Source organism: Pleurodeles waltl, chromosome 6 (assembly GCF_031143425.1).
Source record: "Pleurodeles waltl isolate 20211129_DDA chromosome 6, aPleWal1.hap1.20221129, whole genome shotgun sequence".
In the NCBI taxonomy this organism is placed as follows: Eukaryota; Metazoa; Chordata; class Amphibia; order Caudata; family Salamandridae; genus Pleurodeles; species Pleurodeles waltl.
In genome coordinates, this window is record NC_090445.1 from 1367932078 (window position 1) to 1367954196 (window position 22119).

The window sequence follows — 22119 nt, forward strand, 5'->3', positions numbered from 1 at the left end:
TACTTACCTTAAGTAAGTAAACGGTTGCTGGACAGTCTGTAATTGGCTCATGTGACTAGCTGGCGTGATTGCTATGAGGAATGTAGTTTTCAGTGTCAGAAGACATAAAGAAGAGCTGTACAATGGTTCAAACAAGGAACAAAGTGAGAACAAACGTAAGGTCTTACTGCTGCATCACAAGCAACATTGGCAAGAACAAATTGATCAGCCTTTGCAAAAACAGCACCACAACAACAAGAACAGCATCACAAGAGGTGATCTAAAAAGAGATGGCTGATCAGGTAGTCGCAAGAAGGCCAAAAGGGCTGATAAGTAACTTTAACTGTTGCCACAGCAAAGCCCTGATAAGTTAAAAGACAGAAAACAGTATGCCCGTTAACTGTGCATGTAGAGGCTGTATGTTAAGGGAAGAACACCAAACAACAAACTTCTCTTAGTGTCACTCATTAACGGTTTTGGTGGAGGGATGTCTGGGCTTGCCAAGATAACCTTGACTACTTCGGGAGGAAGATCAAAACCTTTAATTGTCGCAGCTCAGTCTCCACAGAGAGGTCAAAGTTGTGCAGATTCTGGTACAGGACCCTGTCCTTCTGCTGTAACAGCTGTTCCTCCAGAAGAGACAGATGAATTGGCGGACAGATGTCCATGGCCAGAAGAAGCAAGGACCACATGTTCCTTGCCCAGTCCAGAACCACTAGGATGACTTGGGTCTGTTCATTCCTGATCATCTTGAGAACCCTGGACAGAAGAGGCAGAGGCAGGAAGGTGTACAGGAGTCCCAAGCTTTAAAGCAAACAAAAGGCATCTCTGAGTGAGATCCGCCTTGGGAACTCCTGCATGCAGAAGCTTGGACACATTCTCTGCGGTGGCAAAAGATCATGCCAGGATTATCCCCATTGCTGGAACACACCCTCCACAACCTCTGACTGCAGTCGCCTTTTGTGATCCGTTGGGTAACACTGACGAAGTTGGTCTGCCTTGATATTTAAAGATCCTGTCATGTGCAGCAAAATTAGGGGGACACCCTGACAACTCAGGCACTTTAAGATGTGCAGACCCTCTTGGCACAGGACTCCACTCAGTCCTATTTGCTGCAATACTACACTGTGGTGGCGCAGTCTGTAACAACCTGCACCCATTCTCACTTGATGGCTGGGAAGAACACTTTTAGTGCCAAGCGAATTGCCCGCAATTCCAAATTGATGCGGAAATGAGGTTCTAGCAGAAACAGTCTTCTGATCTCCACCTCTCCCATATGAGAACCTCAACCCAGAAAGAATGCATCCTTCACCACTCTCAACCCTAGGGTACAAGGGAGAGAGATTTGCAATCTGTCCAATTGCTGTCTAGCAGCCACCACTGCATTTTTCTCACAGTCGCATCCAAAACCCTGACGGAATCTGAAAGGTTCCCTTGGTGCTGAGTCCACTTTTGCAAAAGACCACGAGACCAAGACGCCTCAGAGACACTCTCGAGGAAATCCAGATCAGGGGTTGAAACATCAGTGTCCTAGCCCCAATGCCCTGGACTAGTGAGGCATAGGAAAAGCCTGGAAGAGCACTGAATCAAGCATCCGTAAAGAAGTTAGGTGTTACTCCAGCACATTGATCGAAAAACCTAACCGTGTCAACAGGCTGGCTGTTGTCTGGAGGCAGTATCCAACTGTTTGAGGCAATTCCACCTTCAGAAGCCAGTCATCGAGATAGGGGAAGGCTGGTATTCCCGACCTCAACAGGTAGGCAGCACCACCACCATCAAGTTCTTTATCATCCAAGGTGCACTTGTAAGGCTAAATGGGAGTACTGAGAACTGAAAGTGCTTGTAGACTACCTAAAACCGCAGGTAGCACCTGTGGAACTGAAGTACAGAAATACAAAATGTAGGCGCCCTGCAGATCCAGTACCTACCACCATCCAGTCTCCTGAATTCAGGGGAAGTAAAAACCTTGCCCAGGGTGAGCATTTCGAACTTGTTCAATTAAGAGAGCGAAGATCGAGGACAGGGCAGAGGCCTCTGTCCTTCGCTAGTACCAAAATGCTAAGTGAAATGCAACCAGTCCTGACTTCTAATGCTGGTACCCTTTCTGAAGCTCCCTTGTTCAACAGAGCCTGAAAACTCCACGAACTATGGACAAGTGATCCTCCGGGAGGCTTTGTGGTGTAGGTGGCATGTCAGCAGGATTAGAAAGAAAGAGGAGGGAGTAACCATTGTGAACAATTTGGAGCAGCCATTTGTCTGATGTGATGCGCTTCTACCCAGGGAGGTAAAAGGTGATAAACATTTCACTGGGTAATCATGTGCCACTGAGGGTGAATTACACCACTGGTTTTGAGACAGCTGTGGAAAGGAGGAGCTGTGGGAGTATGGGTGGTGTGCTGACCCTAGAGGCCTGGACACTGATGGCTGTAATCCAACCTCTGCCTCGAGTGACTTGGGATGACTGTGCAGTGGATGCAATATTTGATGCTGGAGTTGCTGGAATCTCTTTCCGCAGTCCCGAAAGGGTTGACATTTCTGAGACACTGCTGTACAGGCAGTGGCAATCCGAGGGACCATAAAAGCTCTCCAGAGCTGAGTCCGTCTTGTCTCTGAAGACATGTGTGCCATTGAATGGCCCTCAAACCTTCCAGAGGCTGCTTTTTGGCCAACATATAGCAGGTCTTATTGAAGAGGACTATTCACTCTGACACAGTTTTTATGCACAGTCTTTCCATTCTTGGGCCCAGAGAACCCCATAATAATCTGATCATCCATTCAATATTCCTTAATACGATCAATGTAAAAGCTTAAAGCTCTTTTGGGGTCGAAATGATGGAGCCACTCCTCCTTTTTCAAAAGGTGAGAAAGATCAACACACGCTGGACAAGTGATGGAAAGCCCAAAGTGGAAAGGAGTCATGGCTGATAGCAAGATCATCAGTCCACAACACTAGTTTGTCTGGAAAAAGGAGGTGTAGGGCAGTTGTATCAATAAATCCTGAAGTTCACTCACATGACAAACAGAACTGATTGCAATGAGGAAGACAGTCTTAAAAACGATAAAGCGCAGCAGGCAGCTGTGCACTGGCTCGGAGTACCCATGAATATTATTTAAACAAGGATGAGTGTTCTGGCAAATGCAAAAAGGCTGAAAGGGCTGAAAAATAACCTTTAATAGTGCCCATAGTAAGACCTCGCTGGGCCAAAGGCCAAACAAAACATTTAACAGTTTGCCTTGTAAGGGGTCTGTCTTGCAGACCCCACACCAGGACACAAATTTGTCCCAGAGCCATGTGTAAATGAGTTTAGTAGCTGGACATTTGACAGCAAGGATGATAGACACAACCTCAGACAACTGCTGTGTCTCAATCTCAGCGCATTGTGTAGGTTTGGGTGCAGGACCTTGTCCTCCTGCTGTCACAAAAGTAACCACTTACAGTTGAGCAGCCACCACTGCAGATCTCGTACAGTCTCCTCTGAAATCTTGAGGACATCTTACAAGTTTTCTTGGTGATGGTCACACTGAGACTTCAGATCCCACTGCAGAGCTGGCACCAGCAGGATGTAGTAGACTAACAGCACAAGAAGTTTCAGAGCGCTGTCACAGAGATCTATGAACAAGGCAGAAACACCGGCATCATGGCCTAAATTTCCTGGACTTGTTGCAATGGAGTGCAGGCCCTAAACTGCACTACGTGCAGACAGCTCCTATAAAAGGAAGCCTCTGAGAAGGAGCCCGGTGCGACTTCTCGAGATCACCAAAAATGTCAGGAGTTTCACCATTTCCATGGAGGTGATCCCAACGGACTGTGGCGAGCCCACTTTGAACAGCCAGTCATTGAGGTAGCAGTATACTGGAATCCCCAATCTTTGAAGATGGGTAGTAACCACGTCCATTACTTTTGTGAACATCTAAGGGGTGCTGGTAGGGCCAAAGTGGAGCACAGCAAACTGAAAATGTTCATGGGCAATCCATGAACCGTAGGTAAGGTCTGTGGGACTGCAGGACAGGCGTATGAAAAGATGTGTTCTATCATCCAGTCGCCCGGATATTGGCAAGATAAAACTTAGGACAGCAAAAGCATTTTTATTTTGTTCTTCTGTATGAAGGAATTCCGAGTTCGAAGGCCTAAGATGGATCAATGCCCTGCATCCTTCTTCAATAGTCCTTTGAGGGGGAAGTGTAAAACTCAACTTCCTCAGAAAATAGCAAAACAAATCCAAAAAATTGAACCTCGCAGAAATAACACCATTGTTATTGAATTATTCCATGCAAAAATCACATAAGAAAAACATATTGACTTCGATTAAGGCATTCAAGACCGAAAAGGTGTAACTAAACGACGCAACGGTGCAGGGAAAAGTAGGTAAGTGAGTAAACAGTGCGCTAGTGCTACACAGTCTATGTACATAAATAATGACAGATGCAATGGTGTTATATATACACACTCTGATACAGGGAGAAAAGGTTCCAAAATCACATAAAAATAGTACACTATTTTTTTGTCAACATTTCAATCCTCTACAATTATTTATGCAGGGTCATCATCAGGGTGAAGGTTGTTGAGCACCCAGTAAATAATGTAAGGAAAGTCAACTAGTACACTCTGGAATGAATCCGCCACACTGGTCGGAAACAAGTAATTGTATAAAGGGTCCAAGTCCAATTAAATGTGTGGTAGACTGTTTACTCAGCATCGCTACTCAGCACTTGCGTCTACTCAACTAACAGAGAGGCAGTTGCCTGGATACAGGATAGATAAAACCTAGGACAGCATAAGCAATTTGAATTTGTCTTTCTGTAGGAAGGAATTCAAAGGATGAAGGTGTGAGATGGACTAATGTTCTGCATCCTTCGGCACAAGAAAATCGCGAAATAGTGAGAGTATCAACTAGTCCTTAATTCAGAGTCCGCAACCTTCGCAATGGCAACTTTGTAATGTAGTACTTGACCCTCTCGCAAGAGAATGTACAGGTGCTCCTTTGAGAGCTACTCTGATGTGGGCGGAAGATGTGGAGGGGCAGAAAGAAATGATAGGACATGACCATGCTGTATGATTTGGAGGGCCCTTCTGTCAGATGTGGTGGATCGTCAAAATAGAATAAAGTACTGGATCCTGCCTCCCATGGGGTGATTGTATGCCACTGAGGGAAATCTTCAGCAGCGTGGAAGCTGTTACCGCAGGGAGGGGGCGGGGAGGACTGGTGCCTGTGGCAACCTGCATGTTGCCTGCCAGAACCATGTTATCTGCTTTGAATGGACTGAAGTGACTGCAATTGGAACCAGTGGGACGGGCAGTGCCTGTATGCCAGTCCAATGGAGTAGTCTCTGAATTGGCAGAGATGAAAGGCTTGAGGAGAATGCCATGCCCCAACTCTGCCCTAATAGGTGTGAGCTATTGAAAGGTAAATCCATAAGGGATGCCTTTAAGTCACGAGAAAAACTTGTGAATCAGATCCATGCTTGGTGATGAAAAACCACACTAGTGTTGATCGCTCACCACAGACTATCAGTAGTATCTAAGCCAACACAAATCATGTATTTGGCTGCATCTTGACCATCTTGAATGGTTTGAGCCAAGGAAGCCCTAAACTCTTCTGTGATTGTTGGCGGGATCTTGCTGGTCATGTCCCAGAGGGCAAGCATGTAAGCTGCCCAGTGGGCAAGCAGTGTTTACCAGCCTCCAAGGCTATGCTAGCCTGAGTGGACATTTGCTTTTTGACCAACTCAATCCTCTGACTCCCTGTCTTGGTGGAACTGGGATTCACCTTACAAGGTAGAAGCCCGGACTACCAGGCTCTCTGGAGTAGGATGCTGCAGAAGGAAGTGATGGTTGTCAGCTGCCGGTCTGTGAAGTCCGGCCACCTGCCTATTCACCTGAGGCCAAAAATAAGGCTTTGCCCAAATGCCCATCAAGGTGCCAGTGAAGGCTTCAATGAAAGGGAGCAAGGGTCATGGCTCAACAAGCCTTTCAGTTCAACAGGCATTTCCCCGGTGAGCTAGGGCCATTGAAGCCTGGTTTTGAAAGCCCAGGGCCAGTCTGGCTGCCTCTGTCATTTTCCACTTCTCCACGGGGTTAACTGCAGCACTCTCAGGGAGGATTAAGAGCGAAAGAGGGGGAAGGTAAAAGGAAAATTATCAGAGGGAGAGAAGAGAGGAAAAATGGATGGAAAGAGAAAGTCGACGAAGGGAGCACACACGGTTTCAGCATGTTTGCCACTGCTACTTTTTATTCCTTGGTTTGGCCCTGGTAAGGGCTTAAACAAAGCAGGCCCAGTGAGCAGCAAGGCCTCCTTAAAAGCCTTGACCTGCTGCAACTTCGCTCATGGTTCGTGGAACACAAGGTGCACTGGCACCAACTGCAAAATCCACTCCTTAACAGGACATAAGGAGTGAGACTGGGGAGAACCTTGAAGCCCTTGTGACTTCTTTTTAGGTAGAGGGTGGTGGGAAAAGTTTGAGTCCTGCTTCACTTTATGTTTCCACTAGCCTTTGATTTCGACTTACCGGACAACTTCGCCCAAGGCAAGAACCTCTCACAAGAGTGGCAGTGGGTCTGAGCACTTGCTCTGGATCGAGAGTGGGACTTGCATGAGGTCCATGACTTCTTGTGTCTAGCCATGTACAGCTTCACTTCAAGGTCCAGGATCTATTTCAGGTGAAGGAGGATGCACTTGATGCAAAACTTGGAGCCAAGCCCAGACACTAAATGTCACTATGTGTGGGTCCGTAACTGGAATGTACTTGCAGCAGTTGAAACATGGTTTAAAAATGCACACTGTATTCGGTTTGGGAGTCATTAAAAGACTGATGCAAATACGGAGTATAGCTCCAGATCCGCATTCCAAGGAACTAAAAGATGGGAAATGACTTCTGTGTGCTAGAGTGGCTCCGCTCTATCACTTCTGTGGAGCCACACTGTCTAACTTAGTAGTCCGAGGGAGAACTGATATAAAATGTTTAGGGATTCAGTCTGGTACCTGGGGAATATTCTAAAGGTAAGGAGTCTGCAGTTACAAGTACCCTACAGAAACTTTTTTTGGTTAAGAAAAGTAGGCCTATGAAGAAATGTGGCAAAGGGATGCCTCAAGAATTAACCATATGGCCCTGTGTGGTCAGTTTGAGATGAAGGGATAGAAATTCCCAAAGTACAGAAATACTAAAAGGCATCCCAGTTTCTAGTAACAAATGTATTAAACCAGAACGGACAAGTAACAAAGTAGGAGCAGCCAAAGTATAGAGGTAGAAACCTAAAACGCAGCTGACTGACTAAACAAGGGATGCTCGAAATGTTCAACAGGTTCTCATACAAAATTAGCACTGGAAGGAAAACTCACATTGCAAACATAACTCTAGACAGAGTGGGCTGCCCACAGACTCCATGTCTGAAAGATGTTTAGAGGTTGGGGGGAGAGAAGGCTAAGAAGGTTGGCAGACTTCATGAAAAAGGCAAATTAAAACAATTTGGCAAGTTGAAAGCGGGCATGAATTATCCAAAATGGACCAACTGATAAACATTCCAATCTAAAACACACTATAAGTGCTATTAGGTGGGGACAGGCACATTAGAGAACAATAAGCATTAGATGCCAATGGCATGATAATAGGAGACAATTTCACCTTTTTCAGATTATTTCTCGCTGCTAAACAAAATGATAAATATTTCATAATGCCTAGCTAATTTAGTATTTTCTTCAGAACATGACTGCCCCTCTCTGGATACAGGCTACCTGTTTGAGTGTGTTAATTTAGTGCTTGGATTCTAAAGGCATTTGACAGAGTATACAATAGTAATCAAACTGATATTACCAGGGAAATCAATGCGGATCAAACCAACTAAAGTTTAGACATCTATCACTGAATTTAATCCCTTGCAATTCAAATGGCCTACCTGAAGAATCCAATGACATTGACGTGCTTTCTTACTTGAAACCTGAGGTGTGACTTTCCTCAAGTAATGAGCATTGACTCTAACGTTTAGGCTCACAAACCATCAGTATAGAAGAACGACTAGGGCCGAGGGAGAAACCATTTTGAGACCTAGTAGCATGGGTCAAAGTGAAACTACAGCGAACGTGGCTGACATAAAACACAAAAGCTAACTGCTAAAACAAGGGCCCCCTGCTAATGTAGCAAGTTCCAACCAGGGGTGCAAACAATAAATTGTAAAAAAAAAAAAAAAAAAAAAAGTGTGCAACAACCTTTTATTAATACACCAATACAATATACTATTTCATTACACAAATTTAAATAAACAAATGTACAAAACTCGTTCAATTAAAACAAACATCATTTATATTCCACTCACATTCTATATTTACAATACATCCTTTTACTTCCACAGTCACACATCTATCAACAAAAAAACGAGCTCAAATTTAAACCAAAATTACAGGAACATAAATATCCAAAACACATAATCTAAACAAACTGAATAATCTGATCATCATCAATATTTGCTAGAATATTTACCCAAGATCATACCGACACCCTTTCTGACTTATTTCGCCAAGCAACACCATAGTCAACGATAAAGGGATCCAATAATCACTAACAGTGTCTCTGTAACATAACAATATAACCAATCCAATGCACGTTTCAGCGCGTGTGCGCCTTGTTCAGGAAATCCACCATTAAGTTGTTTTAAAAAAAAAAAAATTCTGGAGTATTTGCTTTGCACAATAACTGTTTTCTGACTACGAATTTGGTTGAATGGCACTTTTGGGTTAACCTATTGTTTTTGTTCCAATTGTTATTGTTTGGATGTTCAGTGGATACAGCCATTTTAACCCCTTCTGTGCCCTTGGACGTAATGGTTACGTCCAAGGGCACAGTGCTCGTGTGCCGAGGACGTAACCATTACGTCCTGGGCACAGAGCTCAGAGAGAGCGCTAGCGCTCCCTCTGTGGGCTTCCCTCCCACCCCCCCAAGGCAGGGATGGAAAGGGAAGCCCCCCTTCAACCCCCACAACCCCCATAATGACGTCAGCGCGCAATCTGGCGCTGACATCATTACGGGGTGCCGGTCGCCATTTGCTTCCAGTGCGCGATCAGGGAAACAGGTAAGTTTCTCCTCCGGCGGGTGGTGGGGTTGTAAACAAAGAGGCACCGGGGGAAAGGAAAGGGTTTTCCTTTCCCCCCGGTGTCTCTTTGAGCATTCCTGCTGCCTGATCGCATTGCGAACGGGCAGCAGGAATGCCCACTAGACGCCGGGGAGTTTCTTTTTTTTTGCGATCGGGCAGCAGGAATGCCCACTAGACACCAGGGATTTTCTTTTTTGTTTTAGTGGGCTGTTTGTGTGTCCGGAGCGACCCCTTCGGCAAGGGTCGCTCCCATTTGGCTATTTTTTTTAGGCTGATCTGCTCTCAAGGGGGGGCAGAAACCACTAGAACGGCAGGGATGTTTTAATATGTTTATTTATGTGGGGAGGCGTCCCCTTGGGCAAGGGGGGCATTGAAGTGTTGGCCATTTCTGCCCCCCTTGGGGCAGATGGGCCTATTTTTTTTTTTAGGCCCATTGTCCCCAAGGGGGGCAGAAGCCACTTAGGCACCAGGGTTAGTGTGTGTGTGTGTGTTTTTGTTGGGGGGGTGGCCCCTTGGGCAAGGGTCGCTCCCCATGGGGACACACTACTAAAGGTATTTTCTGCCCTCCTTGGAGCAGATAGGCCTATTTTTTAGTAGGCCCATCTGCCCCTATGGCAGAATCCACTTAGACATCAATTTCTAAATGCTTGATGGTGGGGTGTTTGTCAACTGATGAAGTATTTGCATTTGTGATAATTTTTCTTCCTCATTTTTGTTCTAGTTCAAAGCTTTTGCTTTCTTTGCTGTGGCTCCTTGCGGTTTAGGCGGTGGTTGACCTGCGGTTTGCATAGTTGCATGTTTTAGGTAAGTAAAAACAATTTACTCCAAAGGAGTATTGTTGCCATGCATGAGTGACATGTTTGTAGGTGGTGTACTAAATGCAGGATTGTGTGTGAAATTGTCCTTAGATTTGTGCACAATGATATTTGTGTTGTCTTATTTCTAATTTGCTTTTCTTTCTTTCTTTTTAGTGGGATATAATTGGTGATTGCTGTGTCTGTGCTGAGTAGTTGTTGGTGAGTCAAGCTTTTTCAGGCAAGTGAGCGGTATAGTTTTTGAGTTTATAACTCTTACTGATAAAGCTACACTTTATTACTTATCTAACACAGTGCTGGTTGTTGGTGGTGCATTTGCCAGTTACTTTTCATAGGAATGATCATGGCTAGCCGCAGGATGACCGCTGAGCAGGTGGTTGGTATGCTTTCTGAGTCATTGTCTGATCATGATTATGAGACGGACTCTGCATCTAAGGCAGAGGAGGAAGTGAGAGATTCTGGCAGTGAAGATTCTGTCGGAGAGGAATCTTCTGATGAGGAAGCCACTCTCAGTGCAGATGAAGGGCCTGTTTTAGAGGAGGACACTGATGTGCCATTAGTGCAGCAACCTGGGGCTTAAAGGTTTCCTGTTCGAAGACCTGAACTCTGGGTTGCCCCAAACATGGAGCAGCCAGAGTTGCCTGCTTTTACTGGTCTCCCGGGGTGTAGAGTCAATACAGAGAACTTTTCGCCTGTCAATTTCTTTGAGTTATTTGTGGATGATGTGTTTTTGGAAGAGATTGTTGAGCAGACTAAGTTGTATGCGGAGCAGTATTTGAGGGACAACGATGCTAGACTTAGGCCACACTCTAGAGCTACCCAGTGGATTCCCACAAATTTGGAGGAGATAAAAAGGTTTTTGGGTTTGACTCTTTTGATGGGGTTGATAAGGAAGCCGTCACTGGCTTCTTATTGGTCTACTAGTCCCTTGATGGCAACAGCTATATTTCATGCAACCATGAGTCATAATCAGTAGTTGCTTCTTCTTAGGATGCTGCATTTTGTTGACAATGCATTAGCCTTGCCACAAGAGCACCCTGATTCTGACCGTCTTTTTAAGATTAGGCCTGTCCTTGATCATTTTGTAGATCGGTTTTCAGAGGTCTATTTTCCAGGCAAAGAAATAGCTGTGGACGAGTCTTTGGTCCTCTTCAAGGGTCATTTGGTTTTTAGGCAGTACATTCCTAGCAAGAGGGCACGATATGGAATTAAATTGTATATGCTGTCTGAAAGTAGTACAGAATATGTGTATAGTTTCCGTGTCTACACTGGTAGGGATTCCAGTATTGACCCCCCTGGTTGTCCTCCCACTTTTGGAGTTACTGAGAAAATTGTGTGGGAACTTGGTAGACAACTGTTCAACAAAGGTCACCATTTGTATGTAGATAACTTCTACACTGGAGTGCAGAATTACTGGGAACTACCATGAGCATAAACTGACTGTTTTATATTTTCACGTGTTCAGTTTCATGGTTGGCATTTCTGTCATGTACTTAGTTAGAGCTTTTGTGTTGGTAGTTTTGTAATTATTTCTAATTAGTTAGGGGTTTCTTTGTTTTTAAAACAAAAAAAAGTGATGCCATTGTGTGTGGAGTGGCGCTTGGCTTACGGTGTACAAATTGACTTGCTGTTGGCTACTGCAACACACTGGCAGCCAAACGCCAGTCCACACACTCCCATCAGCTGGTGTGATTGCTGTATCAGGCATGTGGGCGTTTGTAAGTGATGGGCCCTTGAGTGGCGCTGTCTGTCGATGCGAGTGTTGTAATATGCTGGGCCCGTGGCTGACGGCGTGAATGGTCTTGTGCACATCATGTATGAAAGGTGTGTGAATGGATTGTAAAGCGGTTGGTACCGTGCCATGGCTTTACAGCTCACGAGCTGTGAGTCATTGGTTCTGTTTTTTGGCCTTTCAGTTATTAACAGTGCATTTCATTTTTGTGAAATCTCTTGTTAATAAAATTTGATCCACAGAACCATCACTCACCCTCGTGCAAAATCCAACCAGTATGTGTGGTAAAAATGACAAAACCTGCTCCGCTGTAATCATGCGTCGCAGCACACCTGTGACAAGCTAGGTGTCTCGGGTGGGACCCCGATGATGAAGCATGCCACCAACTTGGTTGGTGGGTGAGTGAGTCTTTTTAACATAACCTAAGTGTGTTTCTTTTCACAATTTTAGTGTTTGGAACATCACTTAAGTATGTGGACACACCAAAATGATATATTGCAAAACTTCCTGTGTTTGGGGGGTAGGGGAGAGGCACCTATGTTTTTGGTCCCGGGTGCGGCCTTCATCTAGGGAAACCTACCAAACCCAGACAGGTTTTAAAACTAGACACCCCAAGGAGTCCAAGGAGGTGTGGCTTGCCTGGATCCCCCAACATTTTCTTACTCAGACTCCTCAGCAAACCTCAAAATTTGTTTAAAAAATCATATTTTCCTCACTTTTCTTTGCAGGATCACCACTGCAGCACAAATTTCCTACCACCCAGAGATCCCCTCAGTCTCCCAAGTAAAATGATACCTCACTTGCGTGTGTCCCCAAAGCAGACTCAGCCTAAAAGATGGATTAAAAAAATATATGTGCTTATCAACTCACTGTGCTATCCCTTCAATCTCTACAGGTTGTTGGCATTTTTCTGTTGCAGGCACCTGGGCCACCCACACAAGTGAGGTATCATTTTTATCGGGAGACTTGGGGGAACGCTGGGTGGAAGGAAATTTGTGGCTCCTCTCAGATTCCAGAACTTTCCGTCACCGAAATGAGAGGAAAAAGTGTTTTTTTGGCCACATTTTGAGGTTTGCAAAGGATTCTGGGTAACAGAACCTGGTCAGAGCCCCACAAGTCACCCCATCTTGGATTCACCTAGGTGTCTAGTTTTCAAAAATGCGCAGGTCTGCTAGGTTTCCCCAGGAGCCAGCTGAGCTAGAGGCCAAAATCCACAGCTAGGCACTTTGTAAAAAAACAGCTCTGTTTTCTTTCTGAAAATCTGATGTGTCCACGTTGTGTTTTGGGGCATTTCCTGTTGCAGGCGCTAGGCCTACCCACACAAGTGAGGTACCCTTTTTATCGGGGGACTTGGGGAAACGCTGGGTGGAAGGAAATTTGTGGCTCCTCTCAGATTCCAGAACTTTCTGTCACCAAAATGAGAGGGAAAAGTGTTTTTTGGGCCAAATTTTGAGGTTTGCAAAGGATTCTGGGTAACAGAACCTGGTCAGAGCCCCACATGTCACCATCTTGGATTCTCCTAGGTGTCTAGTTTTCAAAACTGTGCAGGTTTGCTAGGTTTCCCTAGGTGCCGGCTGAGCTAGAGGCCAAAATCCGCAGCTAGGCATTTTGCAAAAAATAGCTCTGTTTTCTTTGTGAAAATGTGATGTGTCCATTTTGTGTTTCCTGTCGCGGGCGCTAGGCCTACCCTTGCAAGTGAGGTACCATTTTTATCGGGAGACTTGGGGGAACACAGAATAGCAAAACAAGTGTTATTGCCCCTTGTCTTTCTCTACAGTTTTTCCTTCCAAATGTCAGACAGTGTGTAAAAAAGATGTCTCTTTGAGAAATGCCCTGTAATTCTCATGCTAGTATGGGCACCCCGGAATTCAGAGATGTGTAAATAACCACTGCTTCTCAACACCTTATCTTGTGGCCATTTTGGAAATACAAAGGTTTTCTTGATACCTATTGTTCACTTTTTATATTTCAGCAAACGATTTGCTGTAAACCCATTGCAAGATGCAGCTCATTTATTGGCTCTGGGTACCTAGGGTTCTTGATGAACCTAAAAGCCCTATATATCCCCGCAACCAGAAGAATCCAGCTGACGTAACGGTATATTGCTTTAAAAAATCTGACATCGCAGGAAAAAGGTACAGAGTAAAACATGGAGAAAAATGGCTGTTTTTTTACCTCAATTTCAATATTTGTTTATTTCAGCTGTTATTTTCTGAAGGAAACCCTTGTAGGATCTACACAAATGACCCCTTGTTGAATTCAGAATTTTGTCTAAGTTTCAGAAATGTTTAGCTTTCTGGGATCCAGCATTGGTTTCACACCCATTTCTGTCACTGACTGGAAGGAGGCTGAAAGCACAAAAAATAGTAAAAATGGGGTTTGTCCCAGTAAAATGCCAAAATTGTGTTGAAAATTGGGTTTTGTGATTCAAGTCTGCCTGTTCCTGAAAGCTGGGAAGGTGGTGATTTTAGCATTGCAAACCCTTTGTTGATGCCATTTTCAGGAGAGAAACCACAAGCCTTCTTCTGCAGCCCTTTTGTCCAATTTGTTTGAAAAAAACCAAATGTTCGCTGTATTTTGGCCAATTTCTTAGTCGCCTTCAGGGGAACCCACAAAGTCTGGGTACTTCTAGAATCCCTAGGATGTTGGAAAAAAGGACACAAATTTGGGGTGGGTAGCTTATGTGGACAAAAAGTTATAAGGGCCTACGCGTGAGCTGGCCCAAATAGCCAAAAAAACAAAAGTCTTGGCACAGGAGGGAGGGGGGGGGGGGGGCTGGGTGGAAGGCCTGGCAGCGAAGGGATTAATGTATTGTGCATTATTGTTTATAATTTTGGGCAATAACTGCGTATTGTGACATTTGATTTGCAGGGGCGACTTAATGGTGGATGTCATGATGAAGTGGCTTCTGCGCCAAAACGGGTGTCAATTTATTTGCTGTGGTTATATTGTTATGTTACAGAGACGTTATCATTGATTATTGGATCTCGTTATGGATGTATTGTAAATATGGAATATAAGTGGTGTTGGGTTTAATTGAACGAGTTGTGTACATTTGTTTAATTAAATTTGTGTAATGGAATAATAAATTGTATTGTTGTATTAATAGGAGGTTGCTGAGTACTTGTTTTTGCCCTCTTTCTTGAAATTAATTACACTATGCAGTTTGATATAATCATGTAGAGTGTCTTCCATTTTTTACAATTTATAAAAACAATAGTTTGCATTTATTTCTGCGACTTACATGATTTATTCGATATTTCCATGGAAGGAACTAGTAATCGGACTGCAATGCTATTACAAGTATGGATAAAAACATTTCTCATGGCAGATATAGAGAGGTGTGGGACACTCTGAATATGTTAATAATCGCCAGGGACTTAAATTCCCAGTTGAGCTCTTGGATGAAGATAAAGGCAGCTGACTTTCACAAAACAGTATGAGCTACAGCAAACCGTTCTGTGTTGTTAAACAAAAAAGGAAAGGAAAGCGGATTGCTCTGATTACAAGATACATTTTAGTGTTACAGTGCTATAGGTGGGTCCCAGAGCCTGACATGGTTTCCAAATATATAGAGGTGCTTGTGGAGAGCATCCACAAGCCTAGCATTTTTAGGTATGAAAGGTGCTTGGGAAGCCTTTCGGGGCTAAACTATGGCCTGTTCTGGGAAAAATTGGGGTCCAACACGAAAGGGGGCAATAAATGCCCTCTTTCGGGGAAGTGAAACTCACTGAGTGATAGTTAATGCAGACATAATAGGTGAGAATAACAGAGTAAAACATGTCGTCTTTTGTGAATGAACCTATCATTAAAATTTCTACCTATATACGTTTATAAAGTAGCTGCTCTGTACTCAATGAATGTACAACGAACAGAGTAATTTAGCAAAGTCATCAAAGAAACAGGTTAGTGAAACAAATATAGTTCTCTGCAAGTATCAATAAGGTGTATTTGGTGATAGGAACCAACTATTGCTTGTCCAAACCACAGATGTTGAGCAGGTAAAACAGAATCGGTAGAGAAACAAGAGGTCCAATGCAAACACATGTATTTCCCACCCTAACGCTGTTCTGCTTTCCTTCTTAACTCGTATCAGAGCTTACAGAACATATCAAGAATGCACCTCTGAGTTCAAAGAAGACTTTTATTGTTGTTAATTCTTCCCCACCCACAAGTTCGTAAGAGACGAATTAATAGATTTCAAGCACAAAAGTAGTAAACAAAATATATATCAGTTGCAATGTACACAGCAGGTTATATTTATAAGATATTGAATGCAAAGCAAAACAAATACTTCACCATGTGAGAAACTGTTTACAGCTTCATCTTTCTGGGGTCTGCAAGTTGATGACTCCGGTCAACTGCGAGAAAGAGATTATCTACCCACACGGGAGACTGGCAACTGGCACCAAGTTCCAGCCTGAAGTCAAGCAGATTCGAATCTAATTCTCTGAAGCCCGTGTCATCCGTTACAAAAGCGTGCCCCCTCCTCTCAGACTCGGGAAAACTACGCAAGCCTTTGGAGACTGGCCAGATCTCCTACACTGCTCCTCTTCCCAAGCTTGAGCAGAAAGGTAAACACCACATGTACCCTCTCTTATCAGGTCTAGTCTACTGTGCGAAGAAAAACATCTTGGTTCATCTTGTGCAAAAACACAGCTTGGAAAAATACAGCTTGGATTCTCAACTGCAACGTCTAACTCCACGTTAAAGGCAATAGGCAGCTAACCTAAATGTCAAATGTCATGTCTAATGTCATGTCAAAGCCAATAGGCAACTGAACTGAATACAAAATGCAATGTCTAATATCATGTCAAAGCCAATAGGCAGCTGAACTGAATACAAAATGCAATGTCTAATATCATGTCAAAGCCAATAGGCAGCTAAACTGAATACAGCATGTCAAAGCCAATAGGCAGAATACAGAATGTAATGGCTAATGCAATGTCAAAGCCAATAGGCGACTAAACTGAACAAAACATATAATGTGCTACTGGTGAACATTGAGCAACTAATATGCGCAGTGGTGAAACACAAAGTCATTGGTCAAACACAATATTAATCAATAGCATCACAAACGCTTAGTCAGGTATGGAAGTGGTAGAATTTCATGATGGAATTTAATAAACAGAGATATGTTTTTGACTTCTGGAATCCCAAGCAATTTAAATATGGTTCGCTATCCCATTTACTGTTATTCACCATATAAATATTCCCTTATAGTTTGCCTCATGTTTGAGTAGAAACTGCCATTTCAACCACTAGTGACATTGTTCTTTAAGTTCATAGACCATTTATGATGTGTGAATTGAGCAATGGTCACAGCACCTTAAATTAATAAAAAAGGAAAGAATATAAGTACATCAAGTCAAATCGTTGCCACTCAGATCATCTAATAATTCAGAGAAGCCTGCTCTGAAAGGTCAATGACTGATAGAAGACCAAAATAAAATCCATAAGATCACAGGATTAACAATAACCTGCGGCACAACAGAATAGTGTCCTACGTTCAATGCATAAGTAATCAAGGAATCCATTGGTAGCTTAAAATGACATTGAAAAAAGGCTTTTTCAGTTATGGGTGCAAAAGATATGCCCAGGGAGTTGGGCTCCATAGGTAGGTGAAGTAATAACTCGGACCTTACATACTTTAAGAGGATGTAATAGTTCTTCCAAAGAATAGAACAGAGAATATTATGAAAGTGCCACAACTGGACAGGACCCTCTTTTGCTGCTGCCACGGGACTGCAGAGGTAACACCCCCCCCCTTACCGCTGGACACGAAGGAAGGCAACCCGCATTGGTTGTGTACTGGGGGTGGGAGATGGGGTGGGAGTTGAGGGGGGAGGGTTCTGATTCACTACACATGGGTACAAGACCACTGTAGACAGACATGTCACAGTAATTTTTTTTAAATCACTGTGACATGCATATGTTAGGGACACAGGTGGGAACACACTGGTACACAAAACATACTGAACACATACACAACTGTCATTATGGCATCAGTATTCATTCCCAAATGAATGCTGGCATGACAATGACAGTACAATCACACTTGCCAACTGTGCAGATGTGTACGCATTGCAAAGGGACATGTGCCTGTCATGCTGTGCTTAGGTTGTGTGTGAGAGTAAGAACATGTATATGTGTGTGTACAAAGCGACTGGGTGGGTGAGGTGGAGAGAGGTATAGTGGGAGATGTGGCTGTGTCAGTATGTGTACTACTTGAGTATGGCATGGATATTGTTATGTATGTTGTGTTGTGTTGCTGCATGCCACGTTCAGGTGAATGTTGTTGTGTGGTGGTCATTGTTGTGATGTGTGTAGTTGTGCTTGTGTGTATGTGTGTTTATGTAGATGAGTGTTTTGTTGTTGTGGTTGCGTCGTGTGGGTGTAGTGTCACCAGTGTGTGTATGTTTTGTGATGGCTGTATTTGTATGTGTTTTATAGCATGTAGGTGTTGTGTTTTGGTGTCATGGTAGCAGAAAATGGTGTGTATGTGATGTGTTGTGTGTGATGCAGGGGGGCACATATGTGAAGGGTGGAGTGTGTGTGCGTGACTTACCTATTTTCCATGGCCACTGGCATTGTCTGATGCCCATTGGGTCCAGCGATGTCCTCCCTCCATCTTCAAACTGCCACCAGTACACCACTTGTACAACAGTAACATCAAAATACGGACGGTGGGAACCCGCCTGCCTGACATCTAAGAAGAGCACTCCTTTGTGGTGGTCTTCAGTTAAGCTGGTGAGAGACCACCGACAAGACTATTTTCAGCCCAGTCACTGACACAGCTTGGCAGTAATACCACAAAGATCTAAACCAGGCCCAGGGCACCTTATTTAATTTATAACATTGATTCTCAAGTGTATTGAAATGCTTTGTTTTCAATTATAGAAAGCAGGTGACTTAATAGGACCTAGGCGCTCACAGGAAAATCACAATCAATCTTGAGAATACTAGTTACTTGATTGCGGTACTCTTAAAGGGTAAGATTCCCTCAATTCCCCCAACTGAAATCCCAAGATTGACAAGCAATCATATAAAGTTTAAGGCACATGCTGAACTAAGAGCTTCCTTGCTTCCAGTCGAAATTCCTACTCGGAATGGCCTCGCTCCTAAATGCGTAACTCCAATCACTAGCTTCTTATTGTGATAAATAACTCTTCTGTTTGATCATGTTCTACACAGTTAACACAATCGTAATAGGGGACATACCTTCTGTAAAGTGTCAGAAGTTTCAACTGAGCAAGTATGCTCCGGTCTGGCGTACTCGCCGAGTAGGAATTGTGACTGGAAACAAGAAAGCTCCGTGTTTAATTGGCTAATGAGATCGCCCTGGTGAAGTCATAGGGACTCCCCAAGTGACGAAAACACGTGTTGGCTGAGAATGAGGGCTAAAAGAAGAGGCCACTCTGGCCAGCAATAAACTACAACGAAAATACATTACTGTTTATGACTGTATATTGCATGGCCTTCTATATGGCTCAGCTTGTGCCTTAACCTTTATATGATTGTTTTCAATTATATATTTTGCACGTAAAAATGTTGCATATTTTTCCTAAATACATTACTATTGATTAATTACAACTGTGCCACAATGTCAATCACTGATAAATCTGTCAGGAAGTCATAGGAGAAGTACGATGGCGAGCTGGAGCAACAGGAAGATAACAATTGGACAAATGTCTTGATGTTTTTCAATGATAGATAATGCTCAGAGCTGAAAGCATGAGCCACGATATATGGTTTCACAGAATCTGGCACTCTAGAGAGATTACATAAAGTAACAGAGCGAAAAACACAAATGCCTTCACTGTAAACAAAGAAGGAAGGTATCCTTCATGTGAACTAGCTCTGCCTCTGCAAAGAATCTAGAACCTGAAACCACATAAACAAGTACACTTGAGAGGACCCACACAAACTCTCGAAAGCGGTAGAATGGTAATTAGAGCTGCACATGAAGCTACACCTGCTGGGCACACGGGCAGCAAAGGAAAACTGATACCCAATGCCTCTCGCACTGATAACCAAAAAGGAAACAACAAAATGATGGGTTGATCCAAGACACCACACAAGAAACTCAATTGCAAATGTGATTAATTGATCAAAAAGGAACTTGAAAGACAGGCATTTAAGAATACACCCTGACCAGACACATTTGAAAGATGCGTGGAAATGCATCCAAACATCCACAGTAGTACGCACGATGGAGAAAAGGTATATGAGAGTTATCAACAAGAAAGTAGTACTGGACTAGGGAAGGTACAAAGCATTCCTCACCCCAGGCTTCCCTTACCCTCAGCAGATACTGCTGTAACTAAAATGTGACACAAGATGAAAAATTTACATTTTGGTCACTAACAGCGTGCAACATAAAGTAAAAATGTTATCTCTGAAATTCCATAGCATGGATTAAATTTAATAAGACTGAAGAGGGATAGACTGACCTGTAATGATAAGACATTCGTTTTCATCCAGGACCTCAGTAAACAACCGTGAGACAATCAATTCAGGATTGATGATGAAACGTATCTCTTCTTGCACCAGCCCAGACCCAGTGACACCACCACCAACAAACCGGTTAGCAAAATCAACCTGGGAAGAAAGAAATGGGAGTTTAAGTGTTCAGGCTATTAAGGAGATGAAATTCACAGACAGAGGAAAGGTATGAACAGATCAAGCATTGAAAAAAATGTGTTTAGTATAGATTTAGATATGTAGTGATTTTAAGGCGGGCACAGTGGCATTATAAATCCTTAACGCGTTGCCAATCTTAAATACAGCCTGGTTTGTTTAGAGGCAGTAATTAGTAGATAAATACTACGCTTCCATAAATACACAACACACCTATGTTACTTGCCATCTTTGGCCACACATAAGAGCTCTAGTTACAATTTTAATTTTTATGTTGCATATGGCTTAATTCAGGACTTTACCTTTACAAATCTAAAAATCTCTGAAAAGACAGACACAATTAATCAAAGGTGGAGGGTGGGAAGTGAAGAGAAAAAGGAACAAGCGTTGACAAAACAAAGTGTTTGTGCTATGTGAAATCTATTGGCTTGGTCAATGTTTTTACATGTTGCACAGTTGCTTTTCGACATGCTCTAAAGTAAAAAAATAAAAACAAAGCACTAAGATGCATACAGCGTTGACCACGTCAAACAGCTTTTTTTTTTTCTTTTAAGACTAAGCCATATTATATTGCACAGCATCCTGTGCTGCTATGCAACATGTAAAACATTTTTTTTTTTTTTTTAAAACAGTAGTGGGGTTGTGTGGGGGGAGGCATCGAACTGGATAGTGGGCAGGAGGGAATGAGGTGGGTTAAAAACAATGGAAGGCAGGGATGGTGGGAAACCACAGGCGGGAGGAAGGAGAGTTACTTTTGGAAATGCACCCAATAACAGTGGATATTCAAAAGTAACAAAAGAGTACCTGTTGGGGTCTGCGGCTAGTGGAGGGACACTGGCCATCGTAAGCTGTAGTTGGTCCATGCTCCACAGCATGGACATGCAGAGAAGCCCTAGAAGTAAGCTGAGGTGACAAGGAGGTGCTGACCAATGGTAAGGAAAGAAATTTGTGTGACGTGGGACACAATCAATTGTAAATGGGAGAGTTAAGTAATGGGCGAGCTCTAAGCTCCTTTTAAGATTTGTTTTTTAATTATTAAGAACAACAGCTTGTGCACAAAGCGCATGCGTGCTGCAGGAAAAACTTAAGGAGGAAAGAATTTGTGACTCCTTATCGGAAGGAGAGGTTAGTGTTGGTAGGGATGACAGGAGGCTTGATGGGATCTATAGGAGGAGAATAGGGAGGGAAGCTCACTTCAATACAACTTAAGTTTATCTGTATGTGATGCCGAAGATAATAACTCAAAGAAGCCATACACAAAGCAGAGTCTTTGAAACACCTTGGAAGCAATACTACTGCTTAATAACATGGGTGTATAGAAAGGAGAAAGTGGTAGGAGGGTTATTTAAGGTTCAAGTCTGCCTCAGGTGCCTCTAGGTATTTAGGTTTTTGTTCTCATTAGCATTAACTGCTCACTTCTTCCTTGTCACATCCACACGGCCAATAAATGTTATTACAGCAGAAATCAGTACTTTACAAATCTGAAACTATGAGGTTCTTCTCACTCCTGTTTTGTTTTTTTCTTTTCCTCTTGTTGCTGAGCTCCGTTAGTTTACATACCACACATTGCTAAATTACAGCATGTCAAATCAGGGAGTGTGGTGCAGCATTTGGCTTTGGGCCAGAGTGTGGTTTTCGAGACTTTCCTAAGCGCCAGCAGCTGATATTTATGGGTGGCAGGAGAGGGACAATTCCCAAATATAAGCTCAGAATAGCAATGTAGTTTCCACTTAGGTTTGTAGACTCTCCGTGATGTGCATCATTGTGCCTGCTCCATACCGTTTCATAAATCTTGCCAAACCACCCACTTCTCGCACTCTAGAAGCAATACTCACCCACAATTTAGAGGAAACCTTTAACTGTTTTGATTC

At 43.3% G+C, this 22119-nt stretch overlaps 1 protein-coding gene across 4 annotated transcripts in view; it reads right to left on the reverse strand.

The window, feature by feature from the left end:
* The window catches only part of PARG (poly(ADP-ribose) glycohydrolase), an 850138-nt gene that overhangs the window by 281595 nt on the left and 546424 nt on the right, over nucleotides 1-22119 (reverse strand). For all 4 annotated transcript variants that reach the window (XM_069240664.1, XM_069240666.1, XM_069240665.1 and 1 more), the window contains one exon: nucleotides 20062-20209. In XM_069240664.1, coding sequence (XP_069096765.1) covers nucleotides 20062-20209 — 148 coding nt within the window. The remainder of the gene's footprint in view (nucleotides 1-20061; nucleotides 20210-22119) is intronic.